Raw genomic sequence first — 21,613 nt, forward strand, 5'->3', positions numbered from 1 at the left:
ATTACTTCTGTGATATTATTGTTTCATTGGCACAGCACATTATACATATTTGTTCCTGCTCCTAGAGGGATCTATAATTTAGAGGGATTATCTCCGAAAGAGAGTGCAGTGCAGCAAGTCAAAACATGCCCAAAGCACTGCAAAAAACAAACAAACAAACAAACAAACAAGTTCAAAGCCATCTAAGATGTCCATGATCCTGCTGAAAGCACCTGTACCTCACAAGTACTCACATTTCCAGGTCTAGCCTGAGAGAGGGATCCATACGAGTAATCTAAAATAGCAAACCATGGTATTTTTTAAAAATAGAAATCCTTAGTGTTGCCTTTCTTCATTCTCTTTTCTGGGGTGAAGGATTATATGTATGTGTGTTTTTTGTACTGACTCTTCATTGCTCATTCATATTTACATTCTCTAGTTCATTTAAATTTAAAAAATACATTTTAAAAACCGCATGTGGCTCCTGGTGGAAAGAGCTTGCAAGACAAGACATAAGGGCTGCCTCACAGGAAGGAGACCCAGGTGCCCAGCTCCCAAGAACTTTTGGCCAAATATTTGAGGGCTTGTTCAAGCATTCATGATTGGACTGAGCCCAGTACCAGCCCTGGTTCCACAGATTCAACCCCAGAGGAGAGTGGGGGCAGGGAGCTGTCCAAATCCAGCCCTGGGCTAAAGCAAACGATAATGGCTGGGAGCTTAAAATGGATGCAGAAAGGAGCATATTCGTGCGGCACAGAAGCTGGTTCTCAGTCTGGAAATGGCTCTGGTCGTTTTTACTTGCTTCTTCATTAGACGGGAAAATACAGATGTTTACGAACATATTTACCACATCCGACGATGAAGTAATTTAGGCCAGTCAACATAATTGTTCCACTGGGAAACAGGGCTTCTACTTCAGTTCAGAAAATCCCTGACATCTGACGTAGGAGGATTTATGGGTTTAGTGGAAGTTGCTCTCCCCGGCTCTCCAGATTACATGCTGTGGGTTAGTATGTTTGCTGTTGTTGTGTTTTTTGTTTTGTTTTTGTTTTTGAGTAAATATCCTTCTAATAATGAACAGACCAATAATGTCTTAAAAGAGAAAAATAACAGTCTTTTCCTTTTTGCTGTTTCTGGAGAGAACTGCCCGGAGTTGGCTGTCCAGAATATGAAAGCTGGCGTCTTCCTTTTGTGGTGGGGATGGGTTTGTGCCACTGAAAGCAGAGTGCGCTGGCGAGGACGGGAAAGCCAGGAGATGCCTAAGAAAGGCAGGTGAGTGGCTTCTAGGGGTGGAGGGCTTAGGGGGAAGCTGATGATGTGGTCCTGGAATCTTTTCCAGCCTATGGCGCTGTCTGCGGATGCCTTTTCCTTCCTTTTCCCTTTGTTCTCCTGCTTCCCTCCCTTAGGAAGTTAGCATTAATGTTTTACTTTTAAATGATGCCAGATCAGACACATCGGTATCATTGCATATTCTTAAATCTCTTATGAATTGTCCCAGGTGAAAGATAAATTCTGGGGGGTGGGAGTGATGGGAAGAATACAGTATAGACACATAAGAAAAAATTAAAGGCAAATTACTTGATATCTGCATTCTAAGTTGGAACAAATCTACAAATTCTCAACTACTGGGACCTCAAATTAGTGAGAATGATCGTATTAGTTCTAATTATTTCTGCTGGATTTGTGTGTCCTTTAAAAAATAATTTAAAAGAAAACAAAGCAGGTTTCTTCAAATTATAATGACTAGAAGGATCATTACATGTCCTCTCCTGATAAATTGGGAGGGTGGGGGCTGGAGCTGCCTGCAGATCGGCTTGCTTGCTCGCTGCCAACATGGTACGTGCCACCCTGGCCGTACCAGCCCGAGGGAGGGAGCTTAGACAGAGCCAGGCTGTCGCTTCCACGCTTAGGCAGCTCTGACGGCAGCACTGGCATGTGAGTGCCTACCTGCACCCGTGCTGGCCCAGCATCCATCGACCCATCAGGGCTTTGGAGAAAACCTCCTCCAGCTCTCTTACTGAAGAGGAAACAGAGGCAGGAAGGGCATTCTGGACTCTTGGTTCCTTACCAGGCTTTGGTCCAAACGGAGCTTCAGCTGCCTTTATCTCCAGCTGTGGGTGTGAATAGAGGTTGGAAAGGAAACTAATATAAAAGGAAGTCCAGCTTTCTGGAGTTTGGAGCTGCTGGGGGTGGAAGGGCCGCTGGGTGTCTGGCTCCTCCGTGCCCTCATCCTGGGTTTAAGAGAGCTCTGCCCGTGTGGCTCCTGAATAGCCGCTGTGGCTCACAGCACTTGTTACAGGCTGTTTCAGCACCATCACAAAGCCGGGAGCCGAACCAGCCAGTGGTCATGGCGAGGCCGGGGCACAGAGGGAAATGGCTGTGCACAAGCACAGACTTAGAAGTTGCTTGAGCAAACAGTGGGGTTTGTGGAGCTGTGCAGCCATCGAGATTATTTGAATCAACTGCGCTCATGAGGATTCAAAGCAACAGCAGCAACAAACCCTATTGTTGTCATCAAAAGCTTCTCAGCCTCTCTCCTAAGCCAGAGCTAGAGAGGCGACTGACTTATTGGTAAACACCAAAATGAAGAGAAGTCCTGGAGAGCAAAACAGGTTTTCTTTTTTTTAAAAATTATGAGAACTTTCATTTTTTTAAAAAATTTTTATAAAAGACATACATAATAATTATTTATATTTTGTTAAATGAGAAAAGAGTTTTAAAAACACACAAAAATCATCCATAATCCCCAAACCCAGAAATAACCTTAACATTGTTGCACATTTTTCCCCAGTGTTTTTGTGTGTGTGTTTTTTAACCTAAGTATATATTGCATATTAACTAGTGTGGAATTATTCTGTGCACATCATTTTGTAACCTTATTGTATTTAATATGACTTTGTCAGCACATTTACTTACTTAAAGTCCACTTGGATGGCTGCAAATAACCTATAATATGCATAATAAGGCACAATGTTCAAGCAGTTTCCTCTGTTTTATAAACAGTTAGTTGATTCCTTTGTTATTGTAAATATTCTGTAAGAGTATCTCTGTACAAAAGAAAGTTTGTCTACATATACAATTATTGAATTAGGATGGCCTCCTGGAAGTAAAGGGCCAAGTGGCCTGAGAACATTGAAAGCTCCAGACTTATTTGGCAGAACTGCTTTCCAGAATGATGGACCCAACTTATGGACCCTCCACCCGCCAGGTTAAGTTTTCGCGTTATGTAACCTAAACTTTTCCAGGGCTCACTTAATTTCACCCAGATCCTAAGCTCACCAGTTGGTGGTCATTTGTATCCAGGCTTCTTCTCATGATTTATACGAACAACAGGGGAAGCAAGGTGGACTCATGCACAACCCAGGGGAATGTCGGACAGCTGATTTAACATATGGAACCTCCATTTCATTACTATAAAAGGGGAATAAAACGTCTACCCCTTTACACCTGTGTGAGGACTTGATGACCCCTTTACACCTGTGTGAGGACTTGATGATTTAACGTAAGTGTTGAAATTCAGTTGTATTCAGAATCTGACTGCCACCTACAAGTTGCACGCTCTTGAATACATTATTTAGCCAGATTAACTATCAGGCCCCATCCCCACGCCACCCGGATCAGAAATTCTGAGGCAGGTCCTGGACATTGGTGTTTTAAAGCTACTCAGTCATGTTTATAAGTCACTGTCTTGGACCTTCAGTTCATTTACCCAGAAAGCTGTTGAGAGGAAGAGAGAACACCCAGTAGCTTAAAAGGAGAATTAACATATCCCATCACACCTGTCAAGATCAAGTCCGAACGCAAATGGCTTTTCGTCAGGTTTAATTAGAATATGTGATCAGCCTGCTTTCCCCATTGGCAGCCCGGTTCTGAAGCGGAGCCCTGACATCACCAAATCGCCAATGACAAAGTCCGAGCAGCTCCTAAGGATAGATGACCATGATTTCAGCATGAGGCCCGGCTTCGGAGGTATGAGACCCGCACTCTTGGGAATCCTCTTTTTTCTTTGGGTCCATCAGACTGTCTATGGGCAAAAGTCAAGCCAAGGGACCACCCAGCTCCGCCCTCCTGTATCAGGTCTGCCTCGGTTGTGCTTGGTGGACAAGGCACTGAGCTCCCTTTTGAGCATCTGCTCCTTCTGGCCCTGCCCGGCCCCACCCGGGCTCTGGTGAACACACTCTCAGGAGGTGCCTACTGGTCCGGGGCCAGGCTGAGCTGTCCTCGGGCCACTGCTCCTGGCCAGGATGCCTCGGGGTTGGTGAAGCCAGCAGCTGGCAGTGGGAAGGGCATGGGGAGACAGGACAGCTGCAGCCCGAAGCTGCCTCTGGAAATGCCCTGAATAACAACCTTGAGCTAAATTTGTTCTCATTTGGGAGCTGGCAGACAGAACCTTGGGTATATATCTGAGGGCAGAGGGTGGACTGCTGGGTTTAATTAAATGAAAATAGCTTTAGAAAAAATAATCATTTAGTGTAGAGGGATGCCAAAGCCCTTTGAAGCTTAGCCTGCAGCTGCCAGGTTTCAGCCCTCTTAGTGTCAAATAGGATTTCGTCCTCATGGGGCATTTTTCCTAGGGAAAAAAAAAATACTTATTTTAGAAATAATTCTCATGCCTTTTATGTTTTCCAGTACTGTCACCCAAAGAACAAACAGGTTCTAGAAGGGAGTCGCTATTCAGTCCATAATCTGCTGCTGTTGGTTGCAAACCCACCTTTTCACATGATGATCCAAGTGTGCTCTGTGCCTGCCTCCTATGCCTGAAAGCAGCAGGGAGGAAAGGGGGCAGCAAGCCACTCCCTTTAGAACGTGTTCTTTTTTTCACCCTTTATGAATATTAAGTTTTCATGACCTAGAAATGCAAAAAAAAATCTAATGGTTTCAAGGACACCTGGTGTATCACCCCCACCCCACCCCCAGCCCTGTGGTATTCCCTCCCCAGCCCTGCAAGCTACTCCATCACATGGCCAAGGTGCAGATCTGTGGGCTTGGCAAATCCTCTGAATATGACTTTGGTTCTGGGCGCCTATTTCCCAAGCAATGTCTTTCTCATGGCCTGACAGAGGCATTGGCTTCCACAATGAAAGAGGGTGCAAAATCAGGAGGAAGATATAAAAAATAAAGTGGATGACCTCATGCTAAGGAGTAACTCCTCAGGCCAGGCCTGGTTCTGATCAGCTTTGACCTCGGTCTTCATTGTATCTTTACTCGAGCATGTGTAACCAACCAGGGATGTGGCATATCAACGTCCTTGTTTCAGGATCACCTGGATGATTAAGACCAATATATATTTTTAAACCTTTGCTCGAGTATTCCAGGGAGCCAGCCCATGATTCCATTCTTTGATCTCTGGTTTGACTTCAGCGTGGGAACACATTCCTTCAAATCTGACATGCACTGAGGTTCCAGGGGAGCTTGAAAACCTCCTGGAAATGCTCCTTATGCCTAAAATTTTCATAGTAAATGTTTAATTTAAAAGACTAAGTGCTCCTGCCATTCCCTGTCCGCAGGTCCAGCCATTCCTGTTGGCGTGGACGTGCAGGTGGAAAGCTTGGACAGCATCTCAGAAGTCGATATGGTAACTGCTTCTCTTTCTGGCCAAGGGAATCCGCACAGGGCCGGTGCTGGGCCAGAGTGTGGGCATTCCCACCCTCATGGCACAGAGGACTCAGGGAGGGCAAGACACTTACCAAAAGCCACCCACGTGGTCTGAAGCAGAGCCAGATGACAGAGCTGATCTTCCTCCTCCTGGGCCCGGCTCCTGGCATCGGGAAGAGTTCTCTGGGCAAAGGCTCTCGAACACAAACAGCAGGGCCCCAGGCTGCGGCTGCCAAGTGGCTAGGCCCCGCCCACTGCTGCGGATTCTGTCTGGCTGCGGAAACGCAGAAGCACGGTGTCCCTTTTTGTCACCTTTGGGTTTAGATTTTTAAAATGGAACAGTCTAGAGCTCCTTGACTTGCAAGACTTTTGAGAGCCTTATCTTAGTTTGGGTTCCGCAAGAGGCAGACCCGAGACAGCATTTTAGCACAAGGAGTTTATTGGGGAGGTGACTCCAGGAAACATGAGAGGAGCGTGGGAAGGTGGGGCAGGGAAGGGAATGAAGCAAAAAGGGAAGGGCCATCGGATCGCTTACTATTGGCGTGTGAAATGCCATCCCATTGGGGTACTCTGGGAGTCAGCGCAGAACACACTTCAGGGTTGTCCCAACTGGGTATCCAGGGCTCTGGGGCACTTATCCATCCCCCTCAGCCCCCTTCCCATTCTCTGGTTGAGGGCTGCTTCCAGAGGCATTCAGTCTCCTGCTTGCCTTGTGTGTGCGCCTGGGAGCCCTCCAGCTGGCAGCTCAGTTTCATTCCCAGCCAGGGGACGGGTCCACGGGGGTAGAGAATGCCTTGCTGACAGCCAGTGGGTTCAGTGTGTGGGGTCTCCCTCTCTGTCCTCTGCCCCAGGACTTCACCATGACCCTGTACCTGCGGCACTATTGGAAGGACGAGAGGCTGTCCTTCCCCAGCACCAACAACCTCAGCATGACGTTCGATGGCCGGCTGGTGAAGAAGATCTGGGTCCCCGACATGTTCTTTGTGCACTCCAAGCGCTCCTTCATCCACGACACCACCACGGAGAACGTCATGCTGCGCGTGCAGCCCGACGGGAAGGTGCTCTACAGTCTCAGGTGAGCCCGTCCCCACCCGCCCTCGGGGCCTTCCACCTGCGGAGCTGGTGTGTTTTTATACCTCACGCTTGGGAAGAAAGGCAAGTCATTTGTCTCAGCCAAGAATGTCATTGGATCTATAGCAGGTTCTTGGCTTTTTGGCCTTGAGTAGCTGGCCTTTCGCTTTTCAGGAGCTGTCAACTTTCCCACGTCAAGGAAAACTGACTCTTACTCATGAGTAGAGAATTGCTCAGCCCCGAAATAGACTTGGGGAAGGAAATTCCTCAGTCTGACAGTTACGATTGGTGTTCTACCCTGTCTGTCACATTTCAATGGAAAACCTTTTCTGTAATAAAAGTTTTAGTCTTCTAGTGGGAGTCAGAGAAATAAATAATGCATTCTTTTCAAAGACTCCCCTCCTTCAGCTCCCTGGTCCCCTTAACCTCCCTCCATCCCCCCCCCTTTTTTTTTTTTTTGCATGTAATGGTGATAGTCATAACACACAGTTAGGTTTTTAATCTGCTTTCTTTAGATACTTTCTTAAGTCTAAACAGTCAGCAAAGCAATAAGTCAAGCCTTAACTTGCAGAATTTGCCAGTTTCTGTAGTGTAGCTATGCCCATCCTGGCAGATTTCAAGCTATCTGATGTCACTGAATGCACTGTTGGGAAGAAATGAGTGGTAGCTCATCTTTAGATAGTGTTTCCACCATATAAATGCAGTTTAGTAGATGTAAGTAACTTCAGGAGTATAGATAATGGAAAATAATTCCAAAGTGATGCGTTTTGAATATTTATTACATTTATTTTTAGTGCTTAACTTATTTAATTTTAAGTTTATATAATTTAATTTTAATAATGGCTATGTTTAACAACCAGCTTGCAAACCTCCTGAAAATCTAGCCATCAGCTCTCATGAGCCACTAGATGTCTGATTCAACATATCCTTGGGTGTGACAGCACGAGGCAGAACAGAGGGAACAGAGCAAGGAAGACCTGTGTGTTCAGAATCAAAGTTGTCATTGAGCCTCCTTGTGCCTAAAAACAGATGATTTGATGTTTGCATTGAAAATAAAATAATGAGTTTGTTTGATTTAAAAGGGGGGAAAAAGAGGCCTGAGTTTCTAAACACTACCATTTTGAGATTTATTTGGGGAAAAACATAGAATAGCTGGATATTGTCAACTCTGTCAGCAACAGGTTGACTCCTAAAATATGTTCTAATATACCATCTTCCAACTTCATCTTTTCATTGATTAATTAACAGAATAAATTTGTATGAAGAGCATTCTGGGGGCCAGGGTCTTGCTGGGAAGAGTTAAGTGCATGTGGACGGGATTGTGGGTGGGTGCACCCTGACTTGATGCTTCTCCGCTTGTAACCCACACACGGACCAAGCACAGTCTGTGGTGTAATCTAACCCGTGTCTGTTTTTCTACAACTTCTACATAGCCAATTTTCTGTTATTGAAGAAAAAATAGTATGTTGAATATGAGCCATATCCATCTTGTCCTGCCATAAGATGGGAGAGCTTTCTTCTGTGACTGATGAACTACTTGTTTATTCTTTGATTCAGAAGCCTGTTTTCCTGTGTAAATTATAGAACAAAACCATTAGAAGCGTGCATGTTGGTACACTAAGATCTTTCTGTTTTTCCATTTTATAATCTCCATGGGATTATGCACTAAAAAAAAAATCTATATTCATTAGACATTATTATCCATATACAAATATGAGCTCTGTAAAAAAAAAGAAAGAAAGAAAATGCTGCATTTGGGCGAAACCGGGTTGGCTCAGTGGATAGAGCGTTGGCCTGCAGACTGAAAGGTTCCAGGTTCGATACTGGTCAAGGGCATGTACCTTGGTTGCGGGCACATCCCCAGTGGGGTGTGTGCAGGAGGTGGCTGATCAATGTTTCTGGCTCTCTATCCCTCTCTCTTCTTCTCTGTAGAAAATCAATAAAATATATTTAAAAAAATAAAAATAAATAAAATGCACGAATGTGATAGGAGTTAGCAGAGGCATTCTGTTTGTATCACATTGACACTGGGGTTAAACTTAAGTACTTAAGAGTATTCTAAGGAGGGTATCAGTCATACATGGCTCCATCTAACTCCTGACACATTGCTTAGGAATTATAAGAAGGAGGCAATCATACTGAAGGAAGCAGAGACTTTTCCTGTTTGTTTTTGCAGTGTGCACTTGTGTTTTGCATCCTCTGAGAACCCGGGCGTTTCTTTGTTTTCAGGGTTACAGTGACCGCCATGTGCAATATGGACTTCAGCCGCTTTCCCCTAGACACACAGACCTGCTCGCTTGAAATTGAAAGCTGTGAGTAGCCTTGTGCTGGACATTAGCATGCAGCTCCTAAGTAGTTCTGAACACCTCTAACTTTCAGCAGCAGGACAGTATGTGCTCCTCAGTCATCACTGTGCTTTTAAACCTTCTTTTAGATGGAAGCTAAGTCTAGGGTAATTTTTTTTAAAACCAGGAATCATTCAGGACTAAAACCTTCTATTCCCATAATTGACCTTTTTACTAGTAATGTCTGTGGCTATGGTTTCCAGTTTTGTTCTGTGGAACCTGGAGGTTCCCCAGAGTTTCCCCGGAGTCACTGCTTGGGAAAGATAGAGAGGGCTCAGGAGATCTGGGTCTCCATCTGGAGAGCTCAGTTTTTATCTGTTTTATTGCTCTTCTAAATAAGATTTTGTTAAAGAAATAATTTCCTGGCAAAAACAAGTCTGGCAACCGTTGCCTGGGGGAATTGCCTCTGCGAGCACAGGTGGTGGTTGAGAGCCTCAGGCACAACGCAGGGACTTCAGGCAGCTTGCACACATGGAAGTCCTCGAAAAGGAAAACAGCAGGCCCAGGGAATAGCAAGGGGAGGCAGGGGCGAGGACTGGCCACTCACGTCTCTGGTTCCCCGTGTACCTGTTCCATTCGCCAATCTCTGCCCAAAGGCTTCCTCTGGTGGCCATTGTCTGGATTCCATAACTCCAACTGGTATACACCTTCCACCCTAGCACACAACCACTGGCACTTCCCAGCTGGTCAAAGTCCTAATCACCCCAGAGCACTTTTGTAAGCCAGCCTGGGCTTGCAGCGTGGATCAGAAGTCCCCTGCTTCCATTAATCCAGCCTAGGAATGCAAGGATGTTGACCCCCCCCACATAGCAGAGGCCAATGGACAGCTCTGCAGGGCACTGAATGTGAGAAAAGGGTGTAATAAAACCGAGGACCATGGTAGTGACTACCTACTGCTTTACACCTGTCCTGTCATTTAATCCTTGAAAGATCCCAGGAGCAGGGTTAGTGTTCTCTCCATTCTACAGAGGAGGGATGAGACTTGATGAAGACATGGCGCTAAGAAGGACTGAGCTCATGGGCTCCGGAAGCTTGTTTTCCCAGTACACCCAGGCATCTCCGGCTGGAATGCGGCTTCTTCCAGGCTGTATCAGTCAGGGTTCCACCAGAGAAGCACAGCCATGGGAGATTCACGATCAGAGACTTATTAATGCAAGGAATTGGTTTACACGGGCCTGGGGGCTGGCGAGGCAAGTCCGACATCCTGGCCAACAGGAAGGGCAGGCTGGGCGCTCTGGGCGGGATCTGACCCTGCTGTCCACACGTGGAATTTCTTTTTCCCTGGGAGAACCTCAGGCCTGCTCTTCAGGCCTCTCCGTTGGATCAGGCCCACCCAGATATCCCTGGATCATCTCCTTTACCTGAAGGGAACTGATTGTAAATGTCCCCTCTGCAACACACCTGCACAGAAACACCTAAGTATTTGATTAATACCCAAGTCCTATAGCCTAGCCCAAGTGGGCACACAAAATGGACCATCACACAGGTTGAGGGTTAGAAATAGAATTAAAAAGGAATAAGAAAATAGAGCATCGGGGGCCCTGCAAAGAACTGTTGACACATGAGCAGGCTGGGCTGGCATCTCTGGTTTTATCTCGTTCTGCCCAGGCCACCGGTAGGTTTGAAGTAGGCAATGTACTCACTGAAAGCAGGCAGGGGTTGGTAGTGCTAGAGGGAGTGATTTTACTGGGAAATGCCTTTGATTTTGCCCTGGGCAGCAACAACTGGCGGCCTACAGAACAGGGATGGGTTCTGCTCCCTTCTCTTTCTGAGCCTTTTCTTCCTAGAATGCAACCCTTATCACTGAGAGTGGTAAAGGCATTTGCCACTAAGGATGCATCCCTACATTTCTAAAGAAGAAAAGGCTACATTGCCTTGGTTTTGAAGGCTGAACACCATATGCGATCCTGCCATCATTTAACCACTTGTGAGCTACGCAAACAGCGATTTCGTTTGGTTTAATTGGATAGATGGCAGGCTGAATTGCGGGGTGTACCCTTTTGCCGGAATTATGAGCTGCATAGACAGGCATGTCTTCCCACCGCCACGTGCCTCATGCTCTCTCCCATCTTTTCAGACGCTTATACAGAAGATGACCTGATGCTGTACTGGAAAAAGGGCAATGACTCCTTGAAGACAGATGAGCGGATCTCACTCTCCCAGTTCCTCATTCAGGAATTCCACACCACCACTAAGCTCGCCTTCTACAGCAGCACAGGTGGGCGTAGGGTGGGCTGAGGGTCTGGCGAGCACTAGCCTGACTGGGATGGGCCATCCTCTATTTTTAAAAAGGGTTTGAACTGGTTGTCAAGTGAGTAGAGCCTGTGCCACTTGAATTAGACACCAAAGAAGGGAAAGCTAAATCAAGTCTAGGGGATGGTGAGCATTGGGGGGAGGTGATGTTTCGACGTCAACAAAGCATCAGAAGCGAGAACCTAGAAAACATCAGTAATGATTGTTGAGCATCAGGCAGCTTACCCCGATATGGTTACCAAACCCCCTGTTCTCTGCAGGCAAGAAAGAGTCCAATTCAGGTCTGTCGTTTTCCATTCACATCCTCTCTGCTTCCTCCAGGCCCTCTGCGGGGCTCCGGTCTTAAGCGATCCTCGCTTCCTGTGCTGCTTGCTCAGAGCCTTCTTACGCCCTTCTTGTGAGCCTCGGTGCAAGAACTACTGGCCATTTCCCTGTGGCCAATGTTGTTTCTTTAGCCAAGGGCCTGGGCAGGCTGGCCACCTCGTGCTGTCTGAGGGTATGCTCTGCGGTCTTCTCTCTGAAATCTGAAGTTAACAGCTGAGGTCCCTCTTTCCAGCCTTGGCCTCTTTCTTGACTAATCACCTTCCAGGATGATTTTGCTAGAATCTTTATGCAGTTTCCATTGCTAACATATAGCATGACTGACTACAGAGGGAAGTGCAACCTGTTAAGTCTTTCTGATGTAAACATAGGCACCCTTTTACTTCCAACATATTATGGCAATCTAGCACATTTTACCTTCTTTACATATCACCCATGGATCTTGGTTCTTCCAGGGCTCCCATTCATTGAACCTTTAGCATTGTGAAGTTCCCTTTTGTCTTAGTCCCATGGTCGGCAAACTGTGGCTTGCGAGCCTCATGCAGCTCTTTGGCCCCTTGAGTGTGGCTCTTCCACAAAACACCATGGCCTGGGTGAGTCTATTTTTAAAGAAGTGGTGTGAGAAGAAGTTTAAGTTTATTTATTTATTTATTTTTTAATATATTGAATTGATTTTTTACAAAGAGGAAGAGAAAGGGATAGAGAGTTAAAAACATCGATGAGAGAGAATCATTGATCAATTGCCTCTTGCACAGCCCCTACTGGGGATGTGCCCGCAATCAAGGTACATGCCCTTGACTGGAATCGAACCCAGGACCTTTCAGTCCGTAGGCTGACGCTCTATCCACTGAGCCAAACCAGTATTGGCAGAAGAAGTTTAAGTTTAAAAAATTTGGCTCTCAAAAGAAATTTCAATCATCGTACTGTTGATATTTGGCTCTGTTGACTAATAGGTTTGCCGACCACTGTCTTAGTCTATTTGGGCTGCTCTAACAAATACCACATATTGGGTGACTCCTACATAACAGAAATTATTTCCCACGGTTCTGGGACCTGGGAAGTCCAAGATCAAAGTGCTGGCAGATTCGGTGTCTGGTGAGAGCCCACTTCCTAGTCCGTGGACAGCCCCCTTCTCGCTGTGTCCTCACAGACTCTCTGTGGTCTCTTTTGTAAGGCACTCATCCCATTCACGAGGGCTCCCCCTTCATAACCTAATCACCTCCCAAAGGTCCCTCCTCACCAGACCATCATATTGGGCATCAGGTTTCAACCTATGGATTTTTTTTTTTTTTGGGGGGGCGGGGGGGTTGTGCACAAAACATTCTGTCTACAGCAACTCTACAGTCAGCTTCTGGAACTGTTATTATTATAAAAACTGCATTAAACTGCCAATTGGACGCCACGTTTTCCAATTAATGTTGCCAAGTCCCCATTTTATTTCCAGTGCTTGTTATCGCAAGCTTATCCTGCTTTTTCATTTCATCATGCTCCCATTCCTCTCAGCCCTCCATAAATGTTTTTCCCTTGTAAAGAACACAAAGGCCACGCTGGAGCACGACTGGGCCTGTGATTGTTCGCTCTGTTCCTACAGGCGATGCTGAGTTTAGCTTGAGGTTCTAACTTAAAACACATTTTCATACATAAAACAATCCAAAGGGGGCTGTTTACATCTGTGCCTCTCCAGCTTTAATGTGTGTATGAATCACGTGGGGAGTATTATTAAAAGAAAATTCTGATTCAGTAGATCTGCAGTGGGGATTGAGAGTCTACCTTTCCAAGCTCTTAGGTGATGGTGATGGTGATGCTGCTGGGTCCTGCCAATAGTGTGAGTAGCAAGAGCCTGAAATGACCTTCTCCAGGGGTTCCCTTTGTGCATAGAACAGGGGTCAAAGATTTCTTGAGACGGAATCATCCGTGTGGTATGGGTAACATACAATCACTCCGTTCCGTGGTTCTTTTCACCTCCACTTTGTAAAGGCATGGCACGGTTCCAGGGCGGTGTCTAAGACCCTGATGATTCCCTGAGTAAAACTTGGTCTACAAAGGAGCTGAATAGCTGTGGTGTGTGCTGTGCTTTCTTCCCGTGCCCCCCAGGCTGGTACAACCGTCTGTACATCAACTTCACGCTGCGTCGCCACATCTTCTTCTTCTTGCTGCAAACGTACTTCCCTGCCACCCTGATGGTCATGCTGTCCTGGGTGTCCTTCTGGATCGACCGCAGAGCTGTGCCTGCCAGAGTCCCCTTAGGTAAGGGATATTTCAAGTGCACATTCCAAGCACCTGAAAACACAGATAACGCCTTCCACATAAGACCCTTCATTTCCAAGCGGTCCTAAACCACTGTTTGGCATTATAACTTGGAAACACTGCTAGTTCTTTATTCACAGGTAAAGTACCATTATTAAAAATACAGGTAGAAAAACTGTTTTCAGGTCCCCTCCCCCCTCCCCCCCTCTCCCTCAGTGCCATGCAAACATTCCAACTTCAGTCTTGTCTGAGCCTCGCTTTGGGGTGAGTGATCTCAGTCTGTGGGTGGGCTTTCTCTGCCCACTTGCAAAAGGAAATCACATTCTATAACAGGTTTTCTCAAAAGTGGCCCAGGGAATCTTTGTGACAGAATCTCCAACGGAAATTTTAAAAAAGAAGAATCCTGCGTATCATGTATACGGACAGAATTAGAATCCAGAGAGAGGGCCAGGAACCTGCATTTTAAACAAGTTCTCCCACCAATTCTTATGCGTATTCAAGTCTGAGAACCCCTATTCCATGAGCATTCCATTTATAACAATTTGCTACCATCGCTCCTCCCCATTTTAAATATTGCACTGACTAGCCCTGGCCAGTGTGGTTCGGTTGCTTGGGAGTAGTTCATGCACCAAAAGGTTGCTGGTTCCATTTCCGGTCAGGGCACGTGCTCGATCCCTGGTAGGGGGCATGCAGGAGGCAGCAATTGTCTCTCACCTTGATGTTTGTCTCTCTCTCCCTCTCCCTTCTTCTCTCTCTAAAAATCAATAAAATTATTTAAAGTAGCAAATATAATAAATAAATCAGTATTGCACCTACTCAATCACATGCTACTAGTATTATTGCTCAGACAATTCAGGGACTTAAGGGAGAGGGTGACCCATCAGGTTTTAGTGAAACGGGCTTGGAGCTGGCCCCTAAGATGACCCCAATCCCCTGTGATTTGGTGTTTGCAAGCAAATGTTCTGAGCTTAATTTGAAATCCCAAGCAAATTTCCACTGACAGATGCCCTGTCCTTTAACAGTTGTTCTGTTGCTGAAACCAGTGGTCAGCAAACTCATTAGTCAACAGAGTCAAATATCAACAATTGAAATTTCTTTTGAGAGCCAAATTTTTAAATTTTAACTTTTTATAACACCTCTTCTTCAAAATATTAATACACTCACCCAGGCCAAGGTATTTTGTGGAAGAGCCACACCCAAGGGGCCAAAGAGCCGCATGTGGCTCATGAGCCGCAGTTTGTCGACCAAGGGCTTAAACAGTTACTGTGGGGGGATATATATATATATATATATATATATATATATATATATATTTTTTTTTTTTTTTAATTTTAAATACCTGTCTCCTTTAAATGAGGTTAACATCATCATCTTTGTTAAAATGGACATTGCTGAATAGGCAGGCAGGCCCTGGGGAGGGGGAGAGGGGGGGGGGGGAGATGGGATTCTGCCAGAGGCGTCCTGATAGTTGATGATACAGGCCTGGAACTACAAGACTAGACCACATCAACAAGGACACAAATAGTCAAATAAACCCGTGTACTTGTTTCCTTCTTTAGAGAAGTAGTTACAAGAAACATTTATGTAATTTTTGTTTTAACAATGGGATGGAAATAAAAGTCTTGCTGCTAAAACGTCTGGGGTTCTTAGCAACAGGAGAAGGTGGGGAAGGCTGACCTTGAGGGGAAGAGGAACTGGAGAGCTTCCTGAAGGCTACATCTTGAAGGACGAGTAAGTGTTTGTTAGACAGAGGGGCAGGGATGTAGACCTCTGGGGCCGGAGGATCAGGAGGGACAAAGAACAGAGGTGTGGAGCCCTCCGCTATGCTGGGTGAGAGACAAGCAGGTGCTTATGCCTCACCCTATTGGCAGGTATCACCACGGTGCTGACCATGTCCACCATCATCACGGGCGTGAACGCCTCCATGCCCCGCGTCTCCTACATCAAAGCGGTGGACATCTACCTGTGGGTCAGCTTTGTGTTCGTGTTCCTCTCGGTGCTGGAGTATGCGGCCGTCAACTACCTGACCACCGTGCAGGAGTGGAAGGAGCGGAAGCTGCGGGAGAAGGTGACTTTCCCATGAGCTAAGGTGTCTGCTCAGGCACGTAGCCTGGTCTAGCTCTAGACCTTGGACCTTGGGCAGATCAGACGTCCTCAGTACAATGAGGCTGACACACCTTCTTCCACCTACTTGATGGGCTTGGTGTGAAGAGCAAACAAAACACCATGTTGAAACAGTTTGCAATTCACTCCGGGCTATATCCCTCATTCATTCACACACTTACTTAGCACCCACCATATACCAGGAGCTGCTAAGCCAAGTTAGCTAAGACGTCGTCGGTCCCTTTAACTTGGGTGGTGTTCACAGTGATAAAAATAAATGACAGTTCAGCATGGTGGAGACAATGATTTAATGGCACAGAGGTGTTATTAAAGGAGCTTCCAGGGAATCACATAGTCTGTGCTAAGGAATTTTTCTTCCTATGTGATCTCAAGCACCTCACATTATTTTCCAGGTTATTTTCCCTTCCACCTGATTTTTCTTTCTTCCTCCTGCCTGCCACTCAGTGCTTATCTCTTACAGAAACCTCTTAACTATACGGTATAGTAGCAAACTATTGCCACAATGCCACACTTTTCAAATTCCTCCTCCCACTCCTCTCTCTCTCTCAGGAGTGTTATCTGTAGACATTTGTGTCCGGGCTGCTACCGTGTTTTCCTGAAAATAAGACATCCTCCGAAAATAAGACCTACTTCCAGGTTTCCTTCTGAGTGAAATATAAGGCATCCCCCAAAAAATAAGCCCCCCCCAAGGCTAAACATGAGAGATTTGGTCCACTGATTCTGAAGGAAATGGAGTCACAAGAAATTCACCAGGAAATTCAGGAACTGGATTGTTATGATGATGTTCCAGAAGATGATGACATGATTGTCATTGAATAAATGAGTAAATTCTTGATACTGTAGGATTCAGTTTGTCTGGTTTGTGTTGACATCTACCGCACTACTGTACCGTATACAGGTAATAAATTTCCTTTATTTTCATTTAACAATAAATGTGTACCATATTCTTTTTTATGGAAAAATAAGACATCCTCTGAAAATAAGACCTAGTGCATCTTTGGGAGCAAAAATTAATATAAGACACTGTCTTATTTTATTTTCGGGGAAACAGGGTAGCAGCTAATGGTCTGGAGGAGAATAGGGTGGTTCTCTGGCTATGAACATTCATCTTGGTCTCTGGTATGACATGGTTTCCTAAGAGCTGATTTGTAGACTTTAGTTAAACAAATAACCTGCTACTTTGGAATGTTTCCTGTGCCACCACCATTACTTTCCCAACTCCCACCCCAGCTGGGAATAAAAGAAACTAGAATGGGGCCACCCCCTCCACCATGCCGTTTCTCCTAAGAAGGGCTTCTGAGAGAGGAAGCCGAGCTCACATCCCAACGTGTGTTTGCTGTGTCCGCAGTTTCCCTGCACCTGTGCACTACCTCAGCCACGCGCCGTCATGCTGGATGGCAGCTATAGAGACGTGGAGGTGAATGACCTGGGCAACTACACGCCGGAGAATGGCGAGAAGCCAGACAGGATGATGGTGCAGCTCACCCTGGCCACCGAGAGGAGCTCCCCGCAGAGGAAGAGTCGGAGGAACAGCTACGTGAGCATGAGGATCGACACCCACGCCATTGATAAATACTCCAGGATCTTTTTTCCGGCAGCGTACATTTTATTCAATTTAATATATTGGTCAATTTTCTCATAGATAGCTGTATTTCTGAAAATTTCACGTTCTTTTGTGTGTACTACGGAAGTATCTGTATAAAAAAGTAAGGTTATGGGGAAAAAAAAGTTCCCGGTATCTACCCTTGTCCAAAACTATCTTGACAAGAGACTTCCTGCTTTAATTTGCACTTCCTGCTTTAGTTTGCACTTATGAACACACAGAAGGATGCTAGGTGCTGCATAAATACAATACCCATAGCAACTGAAGAGAGTTGTTACTGAAACCTCCTGGAAATACAGACAGGCTTGTGGGCACACTGTAGTTCAACCTCTTTTAGACCCTAAACGCTTATTTGCAGGAATGATTTCCTTCGTGCTACATTCTCTGGATGAGGTGCACTTGGACTACACCAAAAGTTCATTTGTATGAACATACACACACCCTAACCGGTTTGGCTCAGTGGATAGAGCGTCGGCCTGTGGACTGAAGGGTCCCGGGTTCGATTCCAGACAAAAGCATGTACCTTGGTTGCGGACACATCCCCAGCAGGGAGTGTGCAGGATCAATGTTTCTCTCTCATCGATGTTTCTAGCTCTCTATCCCTCTCTCTTCTTCTCTATAAAAAAATCAATAAAATAAATTTTAAAAAAACATATATGCACCTAAAAGTCCCCACACTGACCAAAATTCATGCTTCAGCTTATAGCCTGTTTACCTATTTTTAGTGTATTGTCTCGTGTTTATTTTACTACAAGGCAATAATGAAATTCCTATTTGCCTTTACATCTTCGTGGATCATGAAGTTTTTCCACCTCTTCATGAGAAAAGCTCTTTAGATGGTGTGATTGCTTTGATTTGGGTAGGAATTTCCCTGGTCGGGGTACTTGGAGGACAAGGGGCCCGCATGGCATTTTGTCAGTTTTGTGGTAGCGATAACTAGCCCCTCAAACTTGTGTTTAAGTGTTCCCCACCTTATAATTACCGCTTCATGTATCTCCACCGTGGAGCATGTCCTAGTTCAAAGTCCTTCCTCGGAAATGTCTTTACTGAGGAACTTGGGAATAGACTGATTTTTCCCCCCCATATAAACACTTTAAGAAAAAGCATTGTTTGGGACTGCCTGTAACTTATTAGGATGAGAAAGACTCAAATGGTTTCTGAAAAGAAAAAGAACACCAAAGAGCAAAAGAAATGGGAAGACATCACTGGATATCTGCATTCAGACTCAATGAATACCAGCATTTCCTCTGAACCAGAAAACAATGGCCACTAACGTCAGGGCATGGGGCAAAGGAGAGGGTTCTTATTTGATGTATCATTTTAAACAAATAGTTACTACTTTTTATATATATATATATATATATATATATATATATATATATATATATAGGATCAACCCCCATCAAACTTATCCAAACAGCATTTGTTTGAAACTCACTTTAATAAAGTGAATGCTATATATAATAATGTACTTTTCATTCCAAGTTAATTTGACTAATCATTTATACTAAATAATATTGTGGTATTTTTCATACACAGAAAGGGCTAAATACTTTATTACCATCTGGGAGGGAAAAAACAACAGCCCTAGCCTATGTTGTTCAGTGGTTAGAGCATCGGCCCATGCATCAAAGGGCCTTGGATTGGATTCCTGGTCAAGGGCAGGTACCTGGGTTGCAGATTCAATCCCCGGGGATCCTTGTCTCAGTAGAGGCGTATGTGGGAGGCAACCAATTGATGTGTCTCTCTCATATCAATATTTCTCTCCCCTCCTTTCACTCTCTAAATATAAATGGGAAGAACAGCCTTAGGTAAGGATTAACAAAAACCATACACACACAAAACATATTTGCACAAATACTAAGGCAATTTCCCATTTTCCCTAATAAAAGCTCATCAAAAAAAGTTTTTTGACACTCAGGTAAATAAACTTAAAGCAATATAAAAAATAGTTCATTGTTAACTATAATATTAAATTTTATTTTTAAAACATTACTTTTTATGCTTATTTTATGAAACAATTTCAATCAAACTCTTCACAGGCATCTTTGCCAAGGGCTTTTTCCTTACGACCAAGGCCACCTGAAGTCACCTAGCTCCTAGATTCCAGCAGGTTCCCAGGGTACATTGTCTGAGCATCCATCTGCCTCGTTTGGGAAAGTCCATTTGAACCAGCATATAAGATGCTGAACTAGTCTGCAGGAGCTACGACAGCAAAGTACCACAGAGTGGGTTTGCCATGTGAAACCTCCTCTCCCATAGTGGAAGGTCCAATATTTGGAGCAGTACATTTGCGAAGGGAGCCCCTTGAAGAGCTCTGTAGTTGCTCTTCTCTGTAGGCCACACGCTATCGTGGGAACTACAGTGACCCAACTGGAAAACCTGAATGCACTGGCAGCATTTGGATCCTGGGTGGCAGGGGCCGAGTAGTGACACTCAGTGGCCAAAATTTACCACAATGGGCAGCAGAGTCAAAGCAGCAATCAGGATAGTCAAACACACACAGGTCTATGGCATTCATTTGATACTCATGGTTTTGCCAGAAATGAAATAGAAAATCTACTAAATTCTTTTGTGATCTGTGTAAACATAAAGGTTCTAGATCAAATGACTCAAATAATAAAAGCAGAGTCACAGCCCCTTAATAAAGTCTCAGATTTGAGCCAACTTACCGCCTCAGAAGCCTTGAATAAAGGGAAGGCTGGGATACCTTGGCCTGATATTTTTTTTTCTTCTGGTTTATATTTTCAGGTTCTAAGAAAAACGTCAGTTTTTAAGCAAAAGGACTTAATTGTTCTTTAAAATTCTCATTATATGAATAACATAACATTTATAATTTAAAAGCACACCAACATCTATGATAACGATATATTAATTTATCATAAAATAGTATATTTGGGTGATTGTGTTTTATCTTCATATATTTGCATTATAGATGTGATGTTGGGAAAAAGCACATGACAATTGCTATTAGATGAACATTTTATTAACATTCTACTTTTTTATTTTTATTTTTTTAAAATATATTTTATTGATTTTTTACAGAGAGGAAGGGAGAGAGAGAGCTAGAAACGATGATGAGAGAAATATCAACCAGCTGCCTCTTGCACACCCCCTACCGGGGATGTGCCCGCAACCAATGTACATGCCCTTGACCGGAATCGAACCTGGGACCTTTCAGTCCACAGACCGACGCTCTACCACTGAGCCAAACCAGTTTCAGCAACATTATACTTTTTTAAACATACTTTAATACGTATTAAGATGCTTTTTAAAACTACTGTCATCTGATGGTAGTAGATAGTGATTGTTTACTTCGTACATATCAAAATGTGCCACTCTCATCTATAAAAGTAGATTACAAAATACTTAGAAACTAAAAAACAGTCTTAAATTTTTAAGAGGCAAGCTAAATATTAGCTATCCTCGAACTTATTATATGATACATAGCAACTTAGTTATTCATAGTACCACATGCTTGTTTTATACATGCCTCCTCTTCAGGCCTGCTTTTAAAATTAAGTCACTACATGGAGAGATTGGGGGAGGCGGGGAGAGAGATCTCCCAGCCAGCGTGGCTCAGTGGTTGAGTGTCGACCTATGAGCCAGGAGGTCACGATTTGATTTGTGTAAGTGTAAGTGATTTATTCTAACTTTCCAAATGGAAAGCTAAAGGCTCAGAGGGGCCCAAATGACTTGCTTACAGCAGAGGCCAAATGCTGACTTTTCTCTCCTTCCCCTTCCATTTTAGAATATTTACCCTCAAATTTGAGCACTCCCTTTAAAATAAAGTATACTGAAGCTTTGCTATATTCACAGCTTAAGATATTTGCTTAACCAGATACTTTCTCCACATTCTTTTATCATGTTTTAAAAATTCATAATAGCTGAAACCGGTTTGGCTCAGTGGATAGAGGGTCGGTCTGTGGACTGAAGGGTCCCCGGTTCGATTCCTGTCAAGGACATGTACATTGGTTGCGGGCACATCCCCAGTTGTGCAAGAGGCGGCTGGTCGATGTTTCTCCCACATTGATGTTTCTAGCTTTCTATCTCTCTCCCTTCCTTTCTGTACAAA

General features: G+C 44.6%; 1 protein-coding gene across 2 annotated transcripts; it reads left to right on the forward strand.

The window, feature by feature from the left end:
* Positions 1 to 873: 873 nt before the first annotated feature.
* GABRR1 (gamma-aminobutyric acid type A receptor subunit rho1) lies at positions 874 to 17,620 on the forward strand. Of its 2 annotated transcripts, XM_036415235.2 has the most exons (10): positions 874 to 985; positions 1,119 to 1,251; positions 3,842 to 3,948; positions 5,487 to 5,554; positions 6,426 to 6,649; positions 8,875 to 8,957; positions 11,068 to 11,208; positions 13,659 to 13,811; positions 15,683 to 15,879; positions 17,284 to 17,620. In XM_036415235.2, the coding sequence occupies exons 2-10, from the start codon at positions 1,148 to 1,150 to the stop codon at positions 17,575 to 17,577; spliced, it is 1,371 nt and encodes a 456-aa protein (XP_036271128.1). In that variant the 5' UTR covers positions 874 to 985; positions 1,119 to 1,147; the 3' UTR covers positions 17,578 to 17,620. The 2 variants fall into 2 exon arrangements, with proteins under 2 accessions (XP_036271128.1, XP_045428819.1); XM_045572863.1 differs by lacking the exon at positions 874 to 985 and having other exon boundaries at positions 1,103 to 1,251.
* The last annotated feature ends 3,993 nt before the right edge of the window (positions 17,621 to 21,613 follow it).

Source organism: Pipistrellus kuhlii, unplaced genomic scaffold (genome assembly GCF_014108245.1).
Source record: "Pipistrellus kuhlii isolate mPipKuh1 unplaced genomic scaffold, mPipKuh1.p scaffold_m20_p_5, whole genome shotgun sequence".
Classification (NCBI taxonomy): Eukaryota; Metazoa; Chordata; class Mammalia; order Chiroptera; family Vespertilionidae; genus Pipistrellus; species Pipistrellus kuhlii.

What these genes read in the sequence shown, in the direction of transcription:
- GABRR1 (XM_036415235.2), top strand. Translation starts at nt 1,148, where the DNA reads ATGAAAGCTGGCGTCTTCCTTTTGTGGTGGGGATGGGTTTGTGCCACT. An exon ending in CGCCTTCTACAGCAGCACAG is followed by an intron (nt 11,209 to 13,658) that starts GTGGGCGTAGGG and finishes CGTGCCCCCCAG; the next exon opens with GCTGGTACAACCGTCTGTAC. An exon ending in GCCTGCCAGAGTCCCCTTAG is followed by an intron (nt 13,812 to 15,682) that starts GTAAGGGATATT and finishes CCCTATTGGCAG; the next exon opens with GTATCACCACGGTGCTGACC.